The 23091-nt window shown below is 39.2% G+C and overlaps 1 protein-coding gene across 2 annotated transcripts in view; it reads left to right on the plus strand.

Annotated features, from left to right (window-relative positions):
- Nucleotides 1-23091, plus strand: part of Dlgap5 (DLG associated protein 5) — a 56378-nt gene that overhangs the window by 826 nt on the left and 32461 nt on the right. The window contains exons 2-11 of one of the 2 annotated variants that reach the window (XM_008839589.2): nucleotides 5416-5603; nucleotides 6126-6188; nucleotides 7963-8047; nucleotides 8141-8263; nucleotides 10146-10216; nucleotides 12845-13113; nucleotides 15942-16069; nucleotides 16735-16858; nucleotides 20448-20533; nucleotides 21699-21859. In XM_008839589.2, coding sequence (XP_008837811.1) covers nucleotides 5416-5603; nucleotides 6126-6188; nucleotides 7963-8047; nucleotides 8141-8263; nucleotides 10146-10216; nucleotides 12845-13113; nucleotides 15942-16069; nucleotides 16735-16858; nucleotides 20448-20533; nucleotides 21699-21859 — 1298 coding nt within the window. Of the gene's footprint in view, nucleotides 1-5415; nucleotides 5604-6125; nucleotides 6189-7962; nucleotides 8048-8138; nucleotides 8264-10145; nucleotides 10217-12844; nucleotides 13114-15941; nucleotides 16070-16734; nucleotides 16859-20447; nucleotides 20534-21698; nucleotides 21860-23091 lie in introns of those variants that run through there. The other variant, XM_029566678.1, reaches the window with a different exon arrangement.

The raw sequence follows: 23091 nt of genomic DNA on the forward strand, positions 1-23091 counted from the left end.
AGAAGACAACTTTATTTCTCTCCTTCCACCTTTAGGTGAGTTCCAAGGATCAAACTCGGGTAGTCAGGCTTGTTTGGCAAGCACTGAGCCATTTTGCTAGGCCCTAGGAGTATTATAGAGAAATGAGGTATCAGATTGTTCGGTATTCACTGCTTCAGTTTGTAATATTTCTTCAGGATCAGTGTGGCATATGCACTCAATACATTTGAACTTAATTGATTCTGTAAAGAATGACATTAGGCGAAAAGATTGTGTTCTGCTTTATCCAGGCTGGCATGGAACATGTCATGTAGCCCAAGCTGCCCTTCAGCCCAAAGTCCTGCTTCTGCTTTCTGAGCGCTGGGATTAGAGCCTGTACCATCCAGTCCAGCTTCCCTCTAGATTTAGCAATTTTTTTGTATGATTCTGAAAAAAATGTAAGTGAGAAAACAACTAGACAAAACAGTTGCAGGTTTTTTGTTTTGTTGTTTCATTTTTGTTCTTTACATGAGGTCAAAAGTACATGTTTGAAGGTCAAAAGAAATGGGCTAGTAGTCTGGAGAGAGAAAAGAATAACCTATCTAGGAAATGAAAAAGGGCATAGAATCATGGGAGAGTCTAAAAAGAAATTTTTTGTCTGAGAGTAACTAGAATATAAAGTGACTATTTAATAAATTGTAGAAAACAAATAGTTTTAGGAGGCTGTGATAAAATAAGAGTTCAGATTCGGACATGTTAAATTTGTGATGCCTGTTAGAAGGGGAAATGAGTTAGGGGAAATCGGAGCTGAACATAAAGACAAACTCAAGTTCTTGATTGTTTTGATACTTGAGTCTGAAAGACTGGATGTGGTTTCCCAGAGTTCCTGAGAGAGAGGAGAGAAAGAAAGTAAGCATTCTGGCACATGAAGGGAATCAAGCAAATAACTGAGGGCTTGTGCAAAGTATAGAGGGTGGCTAGAGGAACGGCTCCCATGGAAACCAAGTGAAAAGATGCACATTGAAGGGACCAATAAACTGACTGCTGGTACCACTTTTTAAGTCAATATTAGGAGTGAGAATTTGAATTTTACCCCTGTTGGAGAGTACTGGTGATCCTGAGTTTAGTGAAATAGAGGAAGGAAAGCCAGATTGGAATTGGTTCAGAAGAGAATGGAGGCAGTGCCCAGGACATAATCTTGCCCCAAAGATCAAACTTGAGTCTAATAAGACCCTTAGATGCAGTTTCTACTTCATATAAAAATGTGGAGGTCGGGGCTGGAGAGATGGCTCAGCAGTTAAGAACACTGACTGCTCTTGCAGAGGACCTGGGTTCGATTCCCAACACCCACATGGCGGCTATGAATTGTCCTTAACTCCAGTTCCAGGGGAATCTGAAGCCCTCTTCTGACCTCCACGGCATTGCACGACACGGGTGCACTCACATACATGCAGGCAGTACACTCATACACATAAAATAAAAATAAGAAATAAAATACTTTAAAAAAACAACGTGGAGGTGTGAAAAACAAGAAACAAAAAAAAAAAGTAGGCCATCTAGTGCCCCTCCCTTCACTTATATGGGCTTTTGGACTGTGTCTTAAAAACCTAGTTAATCCAAGAGCTGATGACTAGAAAAGCATAAAGAGGTTATAAATTTTAATGGGGGTCTTCATAAGAGAGTGAGACCAAAGAAATGACTAAATTATAATGCTTTTGTGCTTTTCAGAACAAAGAGCAATACATTTGTAAAGTAATGACATAACAAATGGTAGTAAATCCCAGGATATACTACAAGATATACCCAGGATAGGGAGGTAGTGGCTGATAGAAGACTTACTTCAGAGAGTTGGTTTATTCACATTCATTGCAGTCCTACCTAGTGATGAAGGCTGTTATCTGATCTTGTATATGAAGGATAGCCATCTCAAAAATTGTTTCTGTTGTTATTCTTTAGTTTCAGTTTGGTTTTGTTTGCATAATGCTAAGGATTGATCACAGGGCCTGAGTCATGAACTTTTTTTTATTATTTTATTACTTTTTTATTTTTTGTATATCAGTGTATTGCCTGCATGTATGTAAGTGCACCCATGTCATGCGTTGCCCACAGAGATCAGAAGAGGATGTCTGATCCCCTGGAACTGGGGTTACAGGTGGTTGTTAGCTGCCATATGGGTGCTAGAAACCAAGCCTGGGTACTCCAGAAGAGCAGCCAGTAATTTCTCCAACCTCAAGACCTTTTTAAAAAATTGTTTTAATTTTTATTTTGTGTATATGAGTGTATTGCCTGCATGTAAGTGTGCCTGTGGGTGCAGTGACCATAGAGGCCAGAAGAAGGCATCAAATCCCCTGGAACTAGAGTTAAGGACTGTTGTTAGTCACCGTGTAACCAAATCCAGGGTCTCTGCAAGAGTAGCCAGTGCTCTTAACTGCTGAGCCATCTCTCCAGCCCCAAGAAAAGAAGTGAATAAGGAAGTTTAAATATAGCCTCTGTCATAGATAATGAGGAACTACTGTTAATTTTGTTAGATGTGATGGAGTATTGTGATTTTGAATGGAAATGTCTAATTTTGGGGTGGGGAGCACATGGAATCTCATGAGTAGAATTTCTTTAAAATAAACAAGTACGTGGCTGGAGAGATGGCTTAGTGGATAAGAACACTGACTGTTTTTTCAGAAGACCTGGGTTTGAATCCCAGCACCTACATGGTCGCTAACAACTGTCCATAACTCCATTTCCAGGGGATCCAACAGTCTCTTCTGTCCTCCGCAGGCATTGTATGACATGGGTGCACTTACCTACATGCAGGCAATATACACATACACACAAAATTAAAAAAATTAAAAATAAACAAGTACAAGCCTTTAATCCCAGAATGCAAGAGGCAGAAGCAGGTGGATCTCTGTGAAATCCAGGCTAGCCTCATCTACATAGCAAGTTTCAGGCTAGCTAGGGCTACTGGGAAACCCTGTCTCAAAAAAAAATGGGGTGGGGGTGTTGGAGAAATGGCTCAGCAGTTAAAAGAGCACTGGCTGCTCTTGCAGGTGACCTGGGTTCTGTTCCCAGCACCCACATGATGGCTGACAACTATCTAACTCTAGTTTCATGAATCAGATGCCCTCTTCTGGCCTGTGCTGGCATTGCATGACACAGGTGCACTTATATACATGCAGTCCAAACACTCATACACATAAAATTTAAAAAAAAAAAACAAAAAAAAAAAACACTTTAAAAGCCCAAACAAAAATGAGTGCAGCAAAAGTTTTGAATTATTTTTGAATCCAGGTGATGAATTGAGATTTGTTATATTCTGCTTGTGTATACATTCGAATATTTTCATAATTTTGAAAAAAAAATCACTGAGCATATGCAAAAATTAGAAATAAGGAAATAGAGTTATAGATAATTCTTGCTTTAGACAGAACTAGAAAAATGAAGACATAGCTGGATGAGTTGGGAGATAGTAATGCGAGTTAATGCATTTCATGATGGCAGCAATTCAGGCCATAGGAAAAGATAGTTCCGAGGACACTACTAAAATGTCCTTGAGTATGTGGACAGGAGTGGAGTGCATCTCTTAAAATAAATAACAAATATAGTTACAGAAGTTACCCCAAAACGAAGTGGCTTAAGACAGTAGCAGCATTTGTTTTTTTTCATGCCATTTTTGTGGATCAGAAATTAGTACAGCTTAGCAAGGTAGTTCTGGAGGTAGCTTGTCAGTGTGCAAAGAAGCACCTTGGAGGCTTGACTGAGATTGGGGTGTCTGCTTACAGGATGACTCACACAGAACAAACAAGTCATGCTGGCTTTTGGCAGGAGGTCTTAGTTCTTTGTCATGTGAACATCTCATAGAACTGCTTGAGTCTCCTTCAGATTCCTCCTGGCCTGCTTCCCCCAGAAGTAGTGATTGTGCTGGGTAGCTTCATTTGTCAACTTGACACACCTGGGAAGAGGGAGCCTCAGTGGGGAATTTCCTCTATTAGGCTGGCTTAAAGGCATGTCTTTGAGGTATTTTCTGATCCAGAGGGCCCAGCCCGCTGGATGGAGCCACCTCTGGACCGATGGTCCTGCCAAGAAAGCAGATTGAGCACAGCTGGGAGAGCAAGCCAGTGAGCAGTGTTCCTTAGTGGTCTGCTTCATTTGCTGCCTCCAGATTCTTGTGCTAAGTTCCTGCTGAGGCTTCCCACAGAATGAACTGTGATCGGGGTGTGTAAACCAAAGAAACCCTCTCCTTCCCAAGTTGGTTTTTAAATTTTTTAAAAAAATTTTTGTATATGAGTGTTTTTGTCTGCATGTATGTAAGCATACCACATATGCAGTGCCCATAGAGGCCAGGAGAGGGTGTCAGACATGCCTGGAGTTTTAGGTGGTTGTTAATGGCCATGTTGCTGCTGGAAACCAAATCCAGGTCTTCTGCAAGAGCAATCAGTGCCCCTAACTGCTGGGCCATCTCTCCAGCCACCTCCAAGTTGGTTTTGATCAGTGTTTTATCACAGCAATAGGGAAGCCAAACTAGGACAGTGATTTAAGACAGAGTGAGACATAAGCTGCACCAGCCTTGGAAATTAGCCTCCATCATTTCCAAAATATTCTTGGTGACCCAGGTCAGCCCTGTTTTGTATGGCAGGAGCATTATAGGCTAGCTATGATGCACATTAATTTTAAAATGAGGTAGTACATGTCTAGTGCATAGCATACAGTTAATAAACATTTAAGCAAATGGGATGGAGGAGATGGCTCAGCAGGTAAAAGCACTTTTGGTATAAGCCTTATGACCTGAGTTCCCATCTTGGACCCCACATGAACAGCCAGTGCAGTGGCACACACCTGTAATCTAGCACTCCTGTGGTGAAATGAGGAGTAGAGACAAGAAGCTTGAGAGACTAACTAGCCTAGAATACACTAAAACAGGAACAAGAGGCCCTGCCTCAATGAGGTGGAAGGAGAGAACCAACTCTCAGAAGTTTTTTCTGACCTCTGTACATACGTGTGCTCCTCTCACCCATAAAACATAATTTTTTTTAATCGAGCAAATGAAGGCATACACGAGTAGTAGAAGTTTCAAAATGACTAGAGGATGAATTACTTATGGTATGCTGGAGAGATGGGTCAGCGGGTTAAGAACACTGACTGCTCTTGCAGAGGACCTGGGTTCAGTTCCAGCACCCACATGATTGTTACCAACCATAACTTCAGTTCCAGAGGATCTGACACCCTCTTCTGGCCTCTTTGGGCATTGCATGCATGAGTGCAAAACATTCATACACGTAAAATAAAAATAAATAAATTTTTAAAATTAAAAAGCTTATGACTAGAGTTAAGGATTAAGCTATTAAAAGCATTTTTTAGCAATTGAAGTTAGTTTAAAATAAATCTTTTCTTTAGAAATTTACTGTAACTTTTTATCTAAAATGTTTTTATATACTTTGTTTGATTTCCCTCCTCCCCCTTTAGGGTCAGTGAAAACTGTTTTAAGTGATCAACGAAAGCAGATGCTCCAAAAATACAAAGAGGAAAAGCAACTTCAAAAACTAAAAGAACAGCGAGAGAAAGCTAAGCGAGAAGTATTTAAAGTGGGTCTGTATAGACCTGAGGTGCCTGGCTTTCTTTACCAGAAGACTCTGAAAACTGAGCCAAAAAAGGTCAATTTATGATTTTTAACTTAAAATAGAGAATTGGTTCCTTTTATTCTGAAACTAAAAAACAGGAATTTAAGTTAGTAAGTGTCTTTATGCCATAAATTGTAAAGGACAAAATTTAAGTTGGATGTGGTGGCACATATCTTTAATCTCAATACTTTGGAGGCAGAGGCAGGTGGATTTCTATGAGTTGGAGGTCAGCCTGGTCTACATAGTGAGTTCCAGGCCAGCTGGGGCTACATGGTGAAATCTCGTCTCAATAAAACAAAACATTTAATTTAATTAATTTATTTATTTTGGTCTTTTTGAGACAGGGTTTCTCTGTGGCCCCAGCTGGCCTGGAACTCCACTATGGACCATGCTGGCCTTGAACTCACAGAGATCCCTAACCCTCTGCCTCCTGAGTGCTGGGATTAAAGGCTTGCACCATCACACCCAGCAAAATACTTAATTTTAAGCTGTGACATGGATTAAATTTTGTCAGTTTTTTTTTAAATAACCTGATCTTTTTTGGACTATTTAAAGGCTTTCCCATCTAATGTACGGATTACAAGATCAAAGACCAAAGACCAAATGGAACACACTAAGGTATAGTTGAGTGTAATTGTTACTAAAATAATATATTTTACCCTTTTTTTCCCTCAAAAATTTTTAGTTCATTTAAAATATAAAATTAGGTGTAAATATAGTGATTTATTTACTTGAATTGATAGGCACAAAAATTAATGGTGAGTTAGAGGAGTTTGGGGCTAGATACTAGGAAAATTTTCACTATATTTTTTGCCTTCTATACCATAAGAAATCTATACCAGAATCCATCTCTGTGTCACTGTTTACTGTGCTGCTGCTATGCATTCTGAATCAACTGGATGAAATGCATCTAGTTATGAAAAACAGAGCAGGAATGGGGTTGATGAATTTCTGAGTCTTCTAAATACAGATGAAGGTTAGGAGGGAATGAAGTGTTAAGAAGAGAGAGTGTGACTTGATCAGGAAGGAGGCTGCATTTCATGTGTTTAATAGATTTGAGTCACTACCATGTTGGAACTATTCTAGTTCTGGGATACCGTAATGAGCAAAAATCTCTGGCTTTATGCAGCTTACATATAGACTGGAAATAAAATCAATATATAGTATGTTGGTTGGTTATAAAGATTATGGAGATTTAAAAAGAAGGAAGGTGGTAATAAGTGATAGATGAAGTAGGTGAGGTTGATTGGGAGAAAGCACCAGGACACAGATAAAACTCCAGCGGAATAGAGTTTATTAACAAAGGAACACATGGGACAGATTCCCTTCCAGGTAGGGAAAATGTCTACCCCTGGGCCATGAGCTAGGGTCTTTTATAGGGAGAGGCTTCTGGGAGGTGCAGAAGGCAGGAAGATATTTTTTTTTAAAGATTGGGGGGTGGGGGGGTTGTTAAAACCTGCCCCCTTTAGAGATCAAAGGGGAAGCCTTCTGTGCTGGCCAAACTGGAGAAAAGTCTGCTTTTGATTTCAAAGACCAAGGTGCTTTACTCGAGATTGCGGAACCATGAGGCCCTCTTGGTGAGGGGGTGGGGCTGCTGTGTGTCTGAACCCTAACAGTAAGTATGAAGTAAAATTGTAATTGGAGCAGTCAGGGAGTTCCTTTATTGAGATGGGGTAAAGTCTTAAAGAAAGTGGATGAGTGAGCCATAGGAAAAAGCTTTCTAGCTAACAGAAATGTAAATGTGGAAATTAAAGGTTTTTGTTGTTTTTTGTTTTGCTGGGAATCCTACAACCCAGGGAGAAAATTCTACCACTACCACTGAGCTAAATCTCTAGCCACCTCCTCCCCCAAGTTCTCTTTTTTTTTGGTTTTTGATTTTGGGCGTATTTTGGTTGGCCTGGAACTCACAGAGATCTACCTGCTTCTGTCTCTTAAGTGTAGAGTTAAAGGCATGCCTCACCAAGTTCTTGAAGTAAAAACATATCTAGAATGTTTAAGGACCATCAGATAGTTAGGGTTGACTATTTTTAATAACTTGGGGCATGATGCACATGGCCTGTATTCACAGCTCTTCATAAGGCTGAGGCAGGAGAATAGCTTAAGCAGATGAATTTGAGACCAGCCTGGGCAACACAGCAAGGCCTCATCGCACTGGGGTGGGGATGGGGAGGACATTAGTTATTAGTATTTTCTATATTCTAGAATTCTAAAAAGAATATATAAGGAAATATATTTTGTGGGGTTTTTTGAGGCAGGGTCTCATACAGCCCAAACTCCTTATGTAGTTGTGGCTGGCCTTGAATTCCTGATCCTTTAGAGATCATTTTACAGTTTAAAAGTGTGATTTGATTTATTATACAATTAAATCACAAAACTCCTAATCTCTTAATAGACTGATAATAGAAATGCTGTTCGAGCAGTCCATTCTGGGCAAAGACAGACGTCTGAAAAGAAAGTACTGGACAAAGAGAAAAAAGGTAGGAATATGAATAGTTATTATAAACTTGGTGCCTTCACAATAATATTTTATTAATGACAAAAGATATTTGATTAGATTATTTTTCCCATAGTTGTGCAGCCCATAGTGTCCACATCAGGGAGGGTGACTCGCTCTGCTACTCAAATGACAAAGGAAATTGCCAGAACAGTCTCATCTACCACAACAAGGAAACCAGTCATGAGAGCTGTTCATGGTAAGAACTATTTCATATCAGTGACTGAACTAGAATGTTTGGGCCCTTGAAGTTTTTGTATTTAATGTTTTAAACCATCTTGTGCTTCTCTGAGCAGGAGTGATGGGAGTGGGTGGCTCCAATCCTGAAATTGGGCTCCGTGCTCTGAAATAGTTACCAAATGGTGGGTGCTAAAATGTTGAAGCAACTGAACTGAAAAGCACGGCTTCAGAGTGAAAAACTGGTGGCCCAAATAAATCTCGCTTGATAAACCACAATGCCGCTGCCAAGGACAGTACTGCCAGTGTACACTTGGTGTAAGGGTTCATGGTGTATTAAGCAAACAATAAAAAACAGGCCAAGGGGAGCAAGTGAGATGGCTCATCAGGCAAAAGCGCTTGGAAAGAAAGCCTGATCACCGAGTTCAGTCCTTGGAATCCATTGTGGAGGAGAACTAATTCCTGAATATTGTCTTCTGACCTCTACCCCTGTGGTGACAGGCAGAAACACACACACACTGTAGGTGTCTGTATATTGATACACATTTAGCCAGGCCTGGTGGTGCATACCTTTAATGCCAGCACTCAAGAAGCAGAGGCAAGTAGATCTCTGTGAGTTGAGGGCAGCCTTGTCTACATAACGAGTTCTGGGCCAGCCAGGGCTACATAGTGAGACTCAATCTCAAAAGAAAAAGAAAATAAGGGGCTGGAGAGATGGCTCAGTGGTTAAGAACACTGACTGTTCTTATAGAAGACCTGGGTTCAAATCCCAACACCCACATGACAGCTAACAGCTGTCTGTAACTCCAGTTCCAGGGAATCTGACAATCTCTTCTGTTACGGGCATTGTACAACACAGGTGCACTTACCTACATGCAGGCAATACACACATACACATAAAATAAAAATAATAAAAATATTAAATAAATTTACAAAATACATTACAGAAAAAAATCAAACTGAACAATAGTGTCATGACTGAAAAATAATTATGTTAATATAAAAGAAAATTGGAAGCATATGCTAAAGTATCAAATTGGGAATGGAATCATGGGTAAGTGTGTGTGCATGTGTGTGCGAGTGTGCCTGTGTACGTGCCAGAGGTCACTGAGTATCTTCTTCAGTTAGTCTTCACCTTATTTTTTGAGACTGGGTAGCATTTGGGGTGCTCAGCAATTCAGCTAGACTAACTAGTTGTCAAGCTCCAGGGATTCATCTGTCAGAGATAACAAGTAGGTGCTGGGATTGGAACTTGGTCCCCATGCTTGTGAAGCAAGTACTTTACCAACTGAGCTATCTTTCCAGTCTGTTTTTCTGTTTGTTTGTTTGTTTGTTTTTCTTTTCCTTTCTTTTTCTTTTTCTTTTTTGAGACAGGGTTTCCCTGTAGCCCCAGCTGTCCTGGAACTATGTAGACCAGGCTGGCCTCGAACTCACAAACATCCACCTGCCTCTGCCTCCTAAGTGCTGGGATTAAAGGTATGCACCACCATGCCTGGCATCCAGTCTGGTTTTTTTGAGACAAGTTCTCCCTGTGTAGCTGAGGCTAGCCTGGCACTCATGATCCTGCTGTCTCAGCCTCCTAAGTGCTAGAATTACAGACATGAGCCACCATGCCAGCCTTTCGTTGTTGTTCTTGATACTTTTCTGTTTTCTTGTCTATAATAGGTATTTGGTATTCAGAAGAAAAAGGTAAAACATAAACACCTTTGTTTTGGAAAACAGATGGCCTATGCTTGTCAGGAAATTTCATTTGTTTTTATTCCCGTTTATCATATAATCATAAAAATTCTTATAGATATGCATTCCTATTTTTACCCTTTTTTCTATTCCAAATTACCTAGTAATTTCAGTGTAGCATTATCTGTCTATTTAAAATTGAATATCTTATTTCATTTTTATTTTAGATAATGAACCAGAAACAAAGGTACCAAGTAAAGGAAGACCTGGCAAGAAGATAGATACAAAGCCAGACAAGGCAAGAGCACAACGTGTTTATTTCTAAGTGCTTTGAAATCTTATTGCTACTTTCATAAAATTCAAATTAAGTATACAGACTGCTGCAGAAAGTTAACCTACATGTGTGCTAAAACCTCTTGAACTGTAAGGGCACATCACAAGGATTTATTGTTACTGTTGTTTTTCAGGTATCTTAGTCTCAGTTTTATAAGTAGAGAAAGCATCTGGGCAACAGAAAGAAAATGGAAAATAACACAAACACAGCTGAGAAACAGTTTTGCAAGAACCAGTTGATAGGGCGAAATGTGTTGACTTAGGATTCAACTAGACCTGGGTTTGAATATTGTCTATGCTTCCAATTAGCTGCATAATGTGGGCATGCTATGTAATTTCAGTTTATCTCTAACATAGAATTCCTACACAGAGTAGTTTTAAGAATTAAATAAGCTAGTGTTTTGACAGCATCTAGCACTGTATAATAAGATCCTCAGAAAAAGAGACGGTTCAGTGGGTGAACGCACTTGCCGCTAAGACTTACCACCTGAATTTGATCCTCAGAATCTACGTGGTGAAAGGAGAGGACCAACTCCTACAAGTTGTCCTTTGATGTCCACACGTGTAAATTTTTAAAAATTACAAAGAACTGGAGAGATGACTTAGCCATTAAGACTATTGGCTGCTCTTGGAGAGGACCTGAATTCTTAACTCCAGTTCCAGGGAATCCAGTGCCCTTTTCTGGTCTCTGCAGGTACCAGGCATGCATGTGGTGCATTTAACCTCCAGGCGAGACACTCCTAAAATTCTAAAAAATAAAAGTTACACTGAAGAGTAAGAAACCTCATGAAAAGAAAACAAATGTAGGTCTTCCAAAAGAGGAAATACAGTGTAAATCCTTATAACCCAACTGGGCTTCCCTTTAAGATTTATTTTCCCCTAAAGGTTATAATTATTTTTAACTTATACTGACTAACTAGCCAGAAGACAATACTACCACTTAAAATTCTTATCCAGGGCTGGGCACGCCTTTAGTCCCAGCATTTTGGAGGCAGAGGCAGGTGGATCTCTGTGATTTCGAGGCCAGCCTGGTCTCCATAGTGAATCCAGGCTATCTAACTACAGGAAGACCTTGTCTCAAAAAGCCCCGCCCCCCCCCCAAAAAAAAAATTCTTATCCAGGAGCCAGGCATGGTAGTGCACACCTTTGATCCCAGAATTAGGGAGATCTCTGTTAGGTAGAGGCCAGCCTGGTCTATATAGTGAATTCTAGGCCAATTGGGACTTCAGGGAGTGCTAGGATCAAGGTATGTGTAACCATGCTCAGCAATCTAAGATTTTTTTTTTTTTTTTAAAGATTTGGTCTTCTAGAATAGGTGTCATCTAATATTAGATTTCTGATTCTCAAGCCATAGTGATTATCCATGTAATTTTGTTAAAAAGGTGTGTATGTTAGTTGATTTTTTTTTTTCCTACTTCTGTGTATGAGTGTTTTGCCTGCATGTATGTAAGTGCACCACATGAAGGCACTGCCTACAGAGGGCAGAGAGGACATTGGAAGATGGTTGTTAGCTGCCAGGTGGGTGCAGGGAACCGACCCCTGGTCCTCTGCAAGAGCAGCCAGTACTCTTAACTGCTGAGCCATCTCTCCAGCCCCATCCCAGTTTCAGTATATGTTAATTTGTTCTAATATCTACAAGGTGTAACTTGTTCCTTTAATAAAGATTGGCTCTCTAGCTGGGCATGGTTGCACACACCTTTAATCCCAGGCCTGTGCAGGCAGATGTCTGTGGGTTCAAGGCCAGCATGGTTTACATAGTGAGTTCCAGGCCAGCTGGGTCTATAGGGAGACTCTGTCTCAAAAAAGACCAAGAATAAATAAATAAAGTAAATAAATAAAGGTTGGTTCTCTCTGAATTATAGCAGTAGTTTAGTATACCCAGTCCTCTGAGTTCATGAATATATTTTTAATTGTATCTATTTTTTATCCCATTATGTACATCAGATGTTATCTTAGTTACATTCCCTGTTGCTGTGATAAAGTACCCTGAACAAAAGCAACTTAAGGGAGCAAGGGTGTGTGTATGTGTGTGTGTGTATGTTTTTAAATATTTTATTATTTTTATTTTATGTGTATGAATGTATTGCCTGCATGTATGTGAGTGCACCTGTGTCATGCAATGCCACAGAGGTCAGAAGAGGGCTTCGGCTTCCCCTGGAACTGGAGTTAAGGGCAGTTCATAGCTACCATGTGGGTGCTGGGAATTGAACCCAGGTCCTCTGCAGGAGCAGTCAGTGCTCTTAACCACTTAGCCATCTCCAGCCCCAGCAAGGATATATTTTTGGCTCACTTTTGTTGATACTAATAGTCCATCATGACAGGAACTTGAGGTTATTGGTCACATTGCATAGGCAGCCAGGAGGCAGAGAGCAGTGAAGGCCTGTGCTCACTTTCTCTTTTTTATTCAGTCTACAGGAATGGTGCTACCCACCATATTTAATCTAATCTAGATAACCTCTCACAGGATAATTCTATCCGCCAAACTTACAATCAATATAAGCTATCACATTTTCAAACTTTTTAAAAACAAGATAAAGGTTGAATGCATTCTTAGAAGAGAAATTCCAGCTCTGTTCTGTTTGTTTATGCCTAGGTCATTTCTTCTAAAGTCAATGATGAAAATACTTTGGATTCACAAACCAGTGTAACAAATGGAATGGATCCAGATGAAGTCTTATCAGAAATGGAAAATGTACTGAAGACAAATCCTGCAAAAATGAAAAGGAAGGTCTCCTTTGCACCTAAGGATTTTGTGTTTCAGCCACTGGATGGTCTGAAGACCTATCAAGTAGCACCCATGACTCCTCGAAGTGCCAGTGCTTTCTTGACACCCAGTTATGACTGGAACCCTGTGAAACCAGAGTAAGACAGAATCTTTAAACACACACAAATAATCTTAATGATACACTTTACTAAAAAGGGTAACAGAGGCCTTTCTTAGATTTGCCTGTGCTTTTTTTCCCTCCTTTGCACTATGTTTTTAATTTAGTGTGCTAATTATAAATCACAAAAATTTGTTCTTTTGAGAAAAGTTCTTCAGATGACTATAGCAATGTCTTTAATAGTTTTGATATTTTCTATGAATTTTTTCAGTATAACTTGTTGATTGTTGCTTTTAATAAGTAGCTTTAAGGGTTATAAGCCCTTAAAAATTATTTACTGAGATATTTGTACTGCTGGAGATTGAACCTAGGGTCTTGTGTATGCTAGATAAGTGCTCTACCACTGTGCTACTAAGCCTATATCCTTAGTTCCTAGAAAAACTATTTTTGTGGTGATAAGATACTATGTAGCCTAGGCTGCCTCAGCTTCTTCAGTGCTAGGATATAGGCTTATATCACTACACCCAGCTTGAACTGAAGTTTTTTAAGGATTTTTTAAAATTTTGTGGATGTGTATAAGGATGTATGTGTATGCAGGTACCTGAGGAAGCCAGAGGCATCAAGTGCTCCCAGAGCTGGAGTTGTGAGCTGCCCAGTAACGGGTGCTGGGAATTGAACTCTGGCTCTCTGGAAGAACACATGCTTTTAACTGCTGATCCATCTCTCTAGCCCCAAAGTAAATTTTTTATAAGAAGAGAATTGCCACGATACTGTAGCTTGTTTAAATAGGATCTCTCTGCTTTCTTTGCCTGCCTTCCTTTCAGAAAACTTCCTTTATCAACAGGAAATAATTTGCAAAGTTGGGGAGGGGGCAGCTGGAATTTTTTTTAATTAAAGGCAAAGTTCTTTTGCAAAGACCAGCTAGCAACAAATTATTAGAAATGACTCAGTAGCATCCAAGACTATTGAGTGTTTTATCTTCCATTAAAAGATTTTCATTGGCTGGAGATGGTAGTGCATGCCTTTAATCCCAGCTCTCTGGAGGCTGAGGGAGGCAGATCTCTGTGAGTTCAAGGCCAGTCTGGTCTACATAGTGAGTTAGTTCCAGGCCAGCTGGGGCTACAGGGAGACCCTGTCTCAAAAAGAACAAAAAAAAACAACAAAAATTTCAGTATCTTTGAATCCTATTGTAGTTCTTTAATGAAGATGGCTATTTCTATGAATGCTTTTTAAATTTTTCCCACCTAGAATAAACATTGTAAAAAGATAGAAAGTCATTTGTGAATCTGAGGAAGAGAATTGAGAGTTTGAGGCCAGTCCCAGCTACGTAGCAAGATGTTGTGGTCAGAAAACAGTGGCTCAGTGGCAGAGAGCTCACTTCGTAAGACAGGGTTTTATCTAACTTTGAGTTTTGTAAACCAAGAATGAACCTGATCTGTTCTGAAGTACTAAGATTTTTCTCAGAACTATTCTCTTACTGTCTTGTAACAGAAGATGTCGTTTCTTTTTATCAAACAGGATATTAGACAAGGTATAGGAAAGGAATGAGCAGTGTTTGATAAGAGTTCTACAAAAGAGGAAGTTGTCTTTCTGACCTTACTGACTCAGAACTGCATACAGAACCAGCATACAAAACCACAAACAGATGTTAGCAACCTATGCCCACATGTTGCTTCTAACATTTCTTGTTGGGGTCACATTGTTTTCAACATCATTGCTGCTTTCAGCGGGGCTCTTAAGTCCAGCTACCAGACTTTACACAGGCATACATTGCTCTAAGTCGGGCATAAATGAGTCATGAGGGAGAAATGGGAACATGGTATGTGGTCAATACTGTGCATTCAGCTTAGCTTGTAAGAGTTAATGGCATTTGCATTACAAAGCACTGTAGGGTTGATAATGTTATTCTTTGTTTTGGTCTTTTTGAAACAGGGTCTCCCTGTAGCCCCAGCTGGCCTGGAACTTGCTATGTAGACCAGGTTGGCCTGGAACTCACAGAGATCCACCTGCCTCTGCCTCCCGAGTACTGGGCTCCAAGGCATGTGTCACCATGCCCAGCATATGCCTTTAATTATGTTATTCTTAAGGGTCAGTTAATTCTAAACAAGCTGAGTACACAGTATGTAATCAGAGTGAGTACACAACCCTACATTACAAAAGTAACTTGGTTACTAGGCTGTGCAAGAGTTAAATTGTAAAGACTTGCTGCAAAGAGCCAGTCCCAGAAGAGGCATCCTGGCACACTTGTCCCTTGTCTTATTCTCTTTTCCCTCATCTCTGATCTATTTCTTTCTTTAGGTCTTTCTGAGCCCATTTCTATATAGTGTGGTTCCTTTACTTTGCTTTATTTACTTTTTTTTTTTTTTTTGCAGCCTGTTACCACTAGGTAGATGTAATATAGATTCATGTCTTATTTATTTACCATCCTACCCCAAGACACAGAATCCACTTCAGGAAGTCCAGGCCTTTAATTTTGTTCATTAGTCTGTCCATTTGTGCCTCAAACTGTACTGCACCTATGAGTCACTAAATAGAAATATATTAAATAAAAACACCTCTGTGAGCTACATAATGAGACCTAGTCTCAAAAAAAGAGGGAAAGAAAATATTCTAGGTTTTGTGGTTTGTTTTTTTTTTTTTTTTTTTAGAAGAAGCATTTCTTTACAGTTTTAACATACTCAATAACAATTTCCAGAGCAAATATAACATCTCTTTCAAAAGTGGCTATAAAATTTTTAGGTTCGCGGTTGAATTAATACAGTTATAATAGTCTAGGTTTTTAAAAACAACATACTTTTGAAATTCTTCAGTTACCTATGTATGGAATTCATGTTTTCACGAAGTATGTTTTTTTTTTTCTGTTTTTAGTGATATAACTCAAGAGGCAACAAAAGAATTCTTGGTGCGAAAATCTATAACTTACTCTACTGGTACAGTACAGCAAGATTCAAATAAATTACAATGTGCTTTGGACTCTGCCGCAGTTTGTGGTAAAGGTGCAGTATTTTAATTTGAGATTTTACTTTGACAGAACTTTGTGTGGAGCAAGCACATTTTTACCATGTAGTTCACAGATATGACCAGGGTCTGAAGAAAAACGGGGAAATGTGGATAAGGATATTTGGAGAAAGAAAGCTGGAATGAAAACTATAGATTGAGGGGAAAGAGAAAACAGTGTGAGGAGATGAAAAATATTGACAAGGTCTGGGGAGATAGCTCTGTCAAAAAGTGCTTGCCTCCAAATCATGAGAATCTGAGTTCTATCTCTGGAAACTATATTTTTAAAAATTTAAAAAAAAACATTTTGATGTTGCGGCATGCACTTGTAATCCAACACCGGGGAGGCAAAGACAGGCCCACTTAGGCTGCTTGCTTGGCACGTTTCAGACCAGTAACAGAGCCTGTCTCAAAAAAGAATGGGTGGACATTGCCTGAGGAATAACATGACAGGTTGACCTCTGGCCTCCAGAAGCATATGCACAAACACATACATCCACATATTGACAGCCATATTAGATGTAATTGAAATGGTTAAGGCAGAAATAAAATTTAAAATTCAACATTGATCAAACTGAAGGATTTTTAATATCTTTTTGTGAGGAATGTCATTTTAGGAATCACTGCTTTAAGTTATATATGTAATGTGTTCTTTAATTCTTAGAACATGGCTTAAATCAAAAAGAAGCTACTACTAAAGATTCAAATTGCCTTTCGATTAAAGAAGTCACATCACTTGAAGTAAATGGTCAGATGTCTCAACCCCAGCATGATGTGCCATATTTCAGGTTTGTCTGTTCTACCATGAGAGTTTTACATTAATATATAGACATTTAAACCCAAAATAAAATGCTAATTTAATGCATAAATAATATAGTAAGTGGGTAAAGACTGGTTTTGGGTGATTTTCATTTTGTAATTTTTGTTGTTTTTTTTTTGTTGTTGTTGTTGGCTTTTTTGAGACAGGGTCTGAGTATCAGTTTGCAATTTTAACTATAATGTGGTTTCTATTCAGAAGAAAATGAGTAAGTGTCTAAACCCCATAGTTTAAACCCTCCATGGAAGTAGATGTTAATTATTTTTTGTGAACACTTCCAGAGATAAATAATGCACATGCAGACAGATGTTTACTTTTTTTTCTCTTAAAAACATAAACAGTACTCTTCCTTGGTTTAGGGTTTTTTTTTTTTTTTTTTTTTTTTTGTCATTTAATGTTAAATGCTGAAGAAATTCTGTTTTAGCACCTGGAGAGCTTTCTCATGTTGGTGCATAGTATCCAGTTATACTCTCTACCACAGTTTGGTAGGACTCGGTTGATGGACATAAGCGTAGGGTTCAGATTGTTACTTAAAGTCAAAGCTGAAAAGAAAATATCTTGCATGCTTTTAAAATTTTTTACATGAAATATATAATGAGGGTTTGGGAATGTAAGGTAATTGATGAGTACTTGCCTAACATCCACAAAGCCCTATAACCCTAGCACTCAGGAGGTGGAAGCAAAATCAGAAGTTCAAGTCTTTCTTGACAACATAGCAAGTTTAAGACCAGCCTGGGATGTATGACATCATGACTTTAAAAAAATAAAATAGCCAGGCAGAGGTAGGCAGATCTCTGTGAGTTCCCAGCCTGGTCATAGTGAGTTCCAGGCCAGCTAGGGCTATGGGGAGATCTTGTCTCAAAAAGACATCCCCCCCAAAGAAAACTAAAACAAATAGGGCCTGGAGTGATGGCTCAGCAGTTAAGAGCACCACTTGCTCTTGCAGAGGACTCGGGTTCTGTTCCCAGAACCCAGATATGGTTGTAACAAATATCTTCCTATTGTCTTAATCATCTTTTTTTTTTTTTTTTAAATTTATTATTTTTATTTTATGTGTATGAGTGTATTGCCTGCATGTATGTGAGTGCACCCGTGTTGTGCAATGCTGAGGAGGTCAGAAGAGGGCTTCAGATTCCCCTGGAACTGGAGTTAAGGATGGTTCGCAGCTGCTATGTGGGTGCTGGGAATTGAACCCGGATCCTCTGCAAGAGCGGCAGTGCTCATAACTGCTGTGCTGTCTCTCCAGCCCCTCATCTCTTTTTAATGAGTAGTTTGTGTTGAGAACCACTTGAATTGTTTCTATAGTGAAGTATTTCAAATATAAGCGCTTCTAGAGATTAGCTAGTCAATTGTGTTCTGACACTGAGTCATTAAGGTAATGAACAGTTTGTGGAGTTGGTAATGTCAGAGCTAAGCCAGGCCTCCTTTCTTGTTACTTCATTCATTCTGATTTTAGGTTTTTCAACTAACATGTTTTCTTTTTCTTTTTTTAATTGGTTGGAATCAAACCCATTTCAGGGCCTTGTTTTTGCCAGGCAAGTGCTGTGTCACTGAGCTACATCTCTAGCCCTAAATTTTATTTTATTTTATTTTTTTATTTTTTTATTTTTTTCCAGCCCCAGCTGACCTGGAACTCGCGACACGTGAACCAGGCTGGCCTCAAACTCACAGAGTTAAAGACATGCTCAGCTACTTTTCTTAAGATTTTATTTTTATTTTATGCGTATGAGTGTTTTATTTGCACATATGTAAGTGTGCCATGTGTATACCTGGTGTCTGGAAGCCAGAAGACGGCATCCAGTCTCCTGGAAGGAGACTGAAGTTAAGGATGGGTTTTAACTGTCATGTGGGTGCTGGGAGCTAAACCTAGGTACTCTGCAAGAGCAGCAGGTGCTTTAACCACTGAGCCATCTCTTTAACCCCTCAAACTTTGAGGAAACCAAAACTGAGCCAGGTGTGGTGCATGCTTATAATCCTAGCACTTGGGAGGCTCTCAAATTTGAGACTCTCCTGAGCTACATACTGAGACTCTGTCTCAAAAGAAAAAGGAACCGGGTGTGGTAGCTCACGCCTTTAATCCCAGCACTCGGGAGGCAGAAGCAGGTGGATCTATATGAGTTCAAGGCCAGCCTGGTCTACATAGCAAGTTCTAGGCCAGCTGGGGTTACAGGGAGACCCTGTCTAAAAAAAAAAAAAGAAGAAAAAGGAAAAACTGTCCTGAGGTTTTCCTGGTAGGGTATCTGTGACGGTCATTGTTCTTCCCCTTCTTGTTTTTTTTAATCTTGGTTTGTGGAGATATTTTTCCTAATATTTTGTTGTGGTAAACTATACATAATAAAGCTTACCACCTAAGCACTTTAAATATTCAGTTTATTGTCATGCATTAATAGTCATAGCATCGTGTGCCCATCACTACATCTATGTCCATAACCTCCGTCATGTTGTAAAACTAAAATTCCACATCCATTAGACAATAAATCCTCATTCCTCCTAATAGCCCCTGGCAAACACCATTCTAGTTTCTGTCTGTCTGTTTTGTTTTGTTTTCTACACTAGATATATCATATAGTTAATTAAATAGTATCACAGTATTTGCCCTTTTTTTGTTTGTTTGTTTGTTTTTTTGAGACAGGGTCTCACTAGTGATCTGCCTGCCCTTGCTGGGATTAAAGGCACGTAGCACCATGCCAAGCCCTATGTATGTATGTATGTATGTATGTATTTATTTTTAAGGGCAGAGTCTGATTGTATAGCCCAGGCTGTCCTGGACTGAACTAGAGATCTTCTTGATCAGCCTTCTGAGTGTTGGGGTTTCAGGCATGTACCACCACACCAGGACAGTATTTATCTTTATGACTAGTTTATTTCATTTAGCATAGTATTCTTAAGATTCATCCTTATTGTTAGAATTTCCCTCCTTGCCCTGCCCCCTTTTGAGTTAGGCTCTCACTACGTAGCCCTGGCTGACTGGAGCTCACTGCAGTGATCCTCCTGCCTTTTCCTTCCCATCCTGGGATTACAGATGTGCACCACCACACCTAGCAAAGGCCCTATCACTTTAATCAACTTGCTCTTGGTTGGCTTGTCCTTAGTTCTGAGGACAGTATCACAGTACCTATTACACACAGTACCTATTACACACAGTACCTATTACACACAGTACCTATTACACACAGTACCTATTACACACTAAGGAATTTTGTACTTCAGGCAGCCTCTGAAGAAAGAACAAGTTAGAAGTGTTTACTTCATAAGTAGGTTCTTGGCATCATCTATCCATGTATGTTTTAGATAGGAAATGTTTCATGGGTTTTAATATGTTATAGTTCATTAATACTTATGTATCAATTCTTAGAAATTGCTATTGTACCTGTTTTGGTTTTTTTGTGTAAGTATTCCATTGTTTTAAACCTGCCTAATACTACATATCAAAGTGTCAGAATGCTAATGCTGATACTAACATGGGAAATACTTAAATGTACCATTGTTGCTGAATAAACAAACTTGTTTTAAAATAAAAAAATAAAAATAAAAAACTGAAGGGTATGTCATAATTTTAGAAACATCCTCCAATCGGAAACTGACAAGTTAACCTCACACTGCCTTGAGTGGGACAGGAAGCTTGACTTGGATATTCCTGATGATGGTGAGAAAACTTCTTTTTTAATCTTAACTTTGTTTCTTTTTTTTTGTTATTATTGTGTTGTTTTGTTTTTGAAAGAAGGTTTTGTAGTCCAGGGCTTGAACCTAGGACCTTATGCACGCCCTACCACTGAACTATATCTTCAGCCCTTATCTCTCTTAATGTGGTCATACTCATTTCAAAAACAAAACTCTAATGTTGTCCAAGTTTGTAGTTTCATTATTATTCAAAATAGCAAGAATTTTTTTCAACATCTATTCCCTAATATCTTTGTACTAAAGAAGTATAAAACTTTTGTGTATTTTATTATCTTAATGTGACTATATGTCTAGAATTATTTAATTATATATAAATATATTTTCTGAATGAAGAGTATCTAAATTGATATGGAAACAATTTTCTGTTAAGTTCCTTAGTCCTGTTAATTTAGGGAAGTTACTTATAAAAAAGTCATCTGTCAGTATGAAGTCCTTAGATGTTTTTGTGCAGCGAGTTGAGGTTGAAGTCTTGTAAAACGAGAACTGGAATGCCGTTTATTGTAAAGTAGTATATGTTTGAGAACCAGCATTGCTGATTTTTACTGGCAGTTGAAGCAAGTAGCTACTGCTCAATATTTGTATGACAAAATTTTGTGAGTGGTATTTTTTTGTTTTGCTTAAGAATTTTGATTCTAAGCCAGGCATGGTGACACACTCCTTTAGTCCCAGCACTCAGGAGGCAGAGGCATGTGGGTCTCAAAGTTCAAGGCCAGCCTGGTCTACATAGTAAGTTCCAGGCCAGCTGGGGCTGCAGAGAGTCCTTGTCTCAAAAAGACCAAAAACAACAACAAAAATTGGGTTCTAAGCTGGAGAGATGGCTCAGTGGTTAAGAGCACTGACTGCTCTTCCAGAGGACCCAAGTTTGATTCTCAGTACGCACATGGTGGCTAACAACCATCTGTAACTCCAGTTCCAGGGGATCCAATACCCTCTTCTGACCTCTGTAGGCATTGCAGGACATGAGCGCATTTATACACGCAGTGCACTTATACATATAAAATAGAAATTAATGAGAAAACTAATTGGATTCTGTAAGTTTTAGGATATTTAGATCAGAGTCTCCATTAGCTAGCTTGCTATGAAGGTCCTGTTTCATCTTTTAACTTTTGATAACTTCATATCTTCTTTAGCTAAAGATCTTATTCGCACAGCAGTTGGTCAAACAAGACTCCTTATTAAGGAAAGATTCAAGCAGTTTGAAGGACTGGTGGATGATTGCGAGTATAAACGAGGAGAAAAGGAAACTACCTGTACAGATCTGGATGGATTTTGGGATATGGTTAGTTTTCAGGTATGTGTCAAGTATTTTGAATACATTAGCTTGTGACTTTTTGAATGTAACAACAGTAGTAAAATGGGATAATAGCTGTTGAGCTACTTGTGATGTTCTAAGTGGCTATTACGAAGCACCACAGTAGACTGCTGTTGTCTTCTCTACCATGCTATCAGGGTACAGGCTCTGGAATAATCTAATTCTTCATGTGAGAAATGAGCCTGCTCAGTTAGTGAATTCCTGTTGTGTGCCAGACATTATATTAGGAGATAATAAAAGAGTTAATAGGATCATTAGCAACATGAAAAACAGCATAAAATTATAATGTAATGTAGAGCTGTGTGATAGAGGACGTCATTAGTGTAGTTGAGGGAGAACATTTTCTAGCTTGCTGAATTTATTAGAAGTGAATGTATCGCTGGGTGTGGTGGCGTATGCCTTTAATCCCAGCCCTTGGGAGGCAGGGGCAGGTGGATCTTTGTGAGTTCGAGGCCAGCCTGGTTGACATAGTTCCAGGACAGCTGGAGCTACAGGGAGACCCTGTCTCAGAAAGACAAAAAAAAAAAAGAATGTATCAGAGACTGCAGACCATGGTTTTGTTCCTAGCCCCAACATGGTTGCTCAAAACCATCTGTAACTCCAGCTCCTGGGATCTGAAGCCCTCTTCTGGCCTCTGTGGGCACCAGGTATGAACTTGGTGTAGGCAAAACACTCATACACATAAAACATAAATAAAATCTAAAAAACAAACAAAAAAAAGTTTATTTACAGCTATTCATTGATATTCATTTCCCAGTTTAGCAAGTAAGAGCCATCCCACGTTGATTGCTAGAGGCTTTTGCTTTGCTTTTTAATTTTAAAAAAGGGTATTGAGATATTACTTATATGTTTTGCAGCTTCAGTGTACAAATTCACTGCTTTTTTTTTGTCTTTTTTGAGACAGGGTCTTCCTGTAGCCCCAGCTGTCTAGAACTCACTATGTAGACCAGGCTGGCCTTGGACTCACAGAGATCCACCTGCCTCTGCCTCCCAAGTGCTGGGATTAAAGGCATGCGCCACCACACCCAGCTAAATTCACTGATTTTTAAAAATAGATTTATGGCATTATACAGCCATCATTATAACCTCGATCTTGTCATATCACTGTGACCCATCCTGTCTGTTTTCAGTCCATTCCAAGTCCCCTTCCAGCCCCAGGCAGTCACAATGCACTGTCTCTGTAGATTTACCTTTTGATATTTCATATATAA

This window comes from Nannospalax galili, unplaced genomic scaffold (assembly GCF_000622305.1).
Source record: "Nannospalax galili isolate Female #2095 unplaced genomic scaffold, S.galili_v1.0 scaffold336, whole genome shotgun sequence".
In the NCBI taxonomy this organism is placed as follows: domain Eukaryota; kingdom Metazoa; phylum Chordata; class Mammalia; order Rodentia; family Spalacidae; genus Nannospalax; species Nannospalax galili.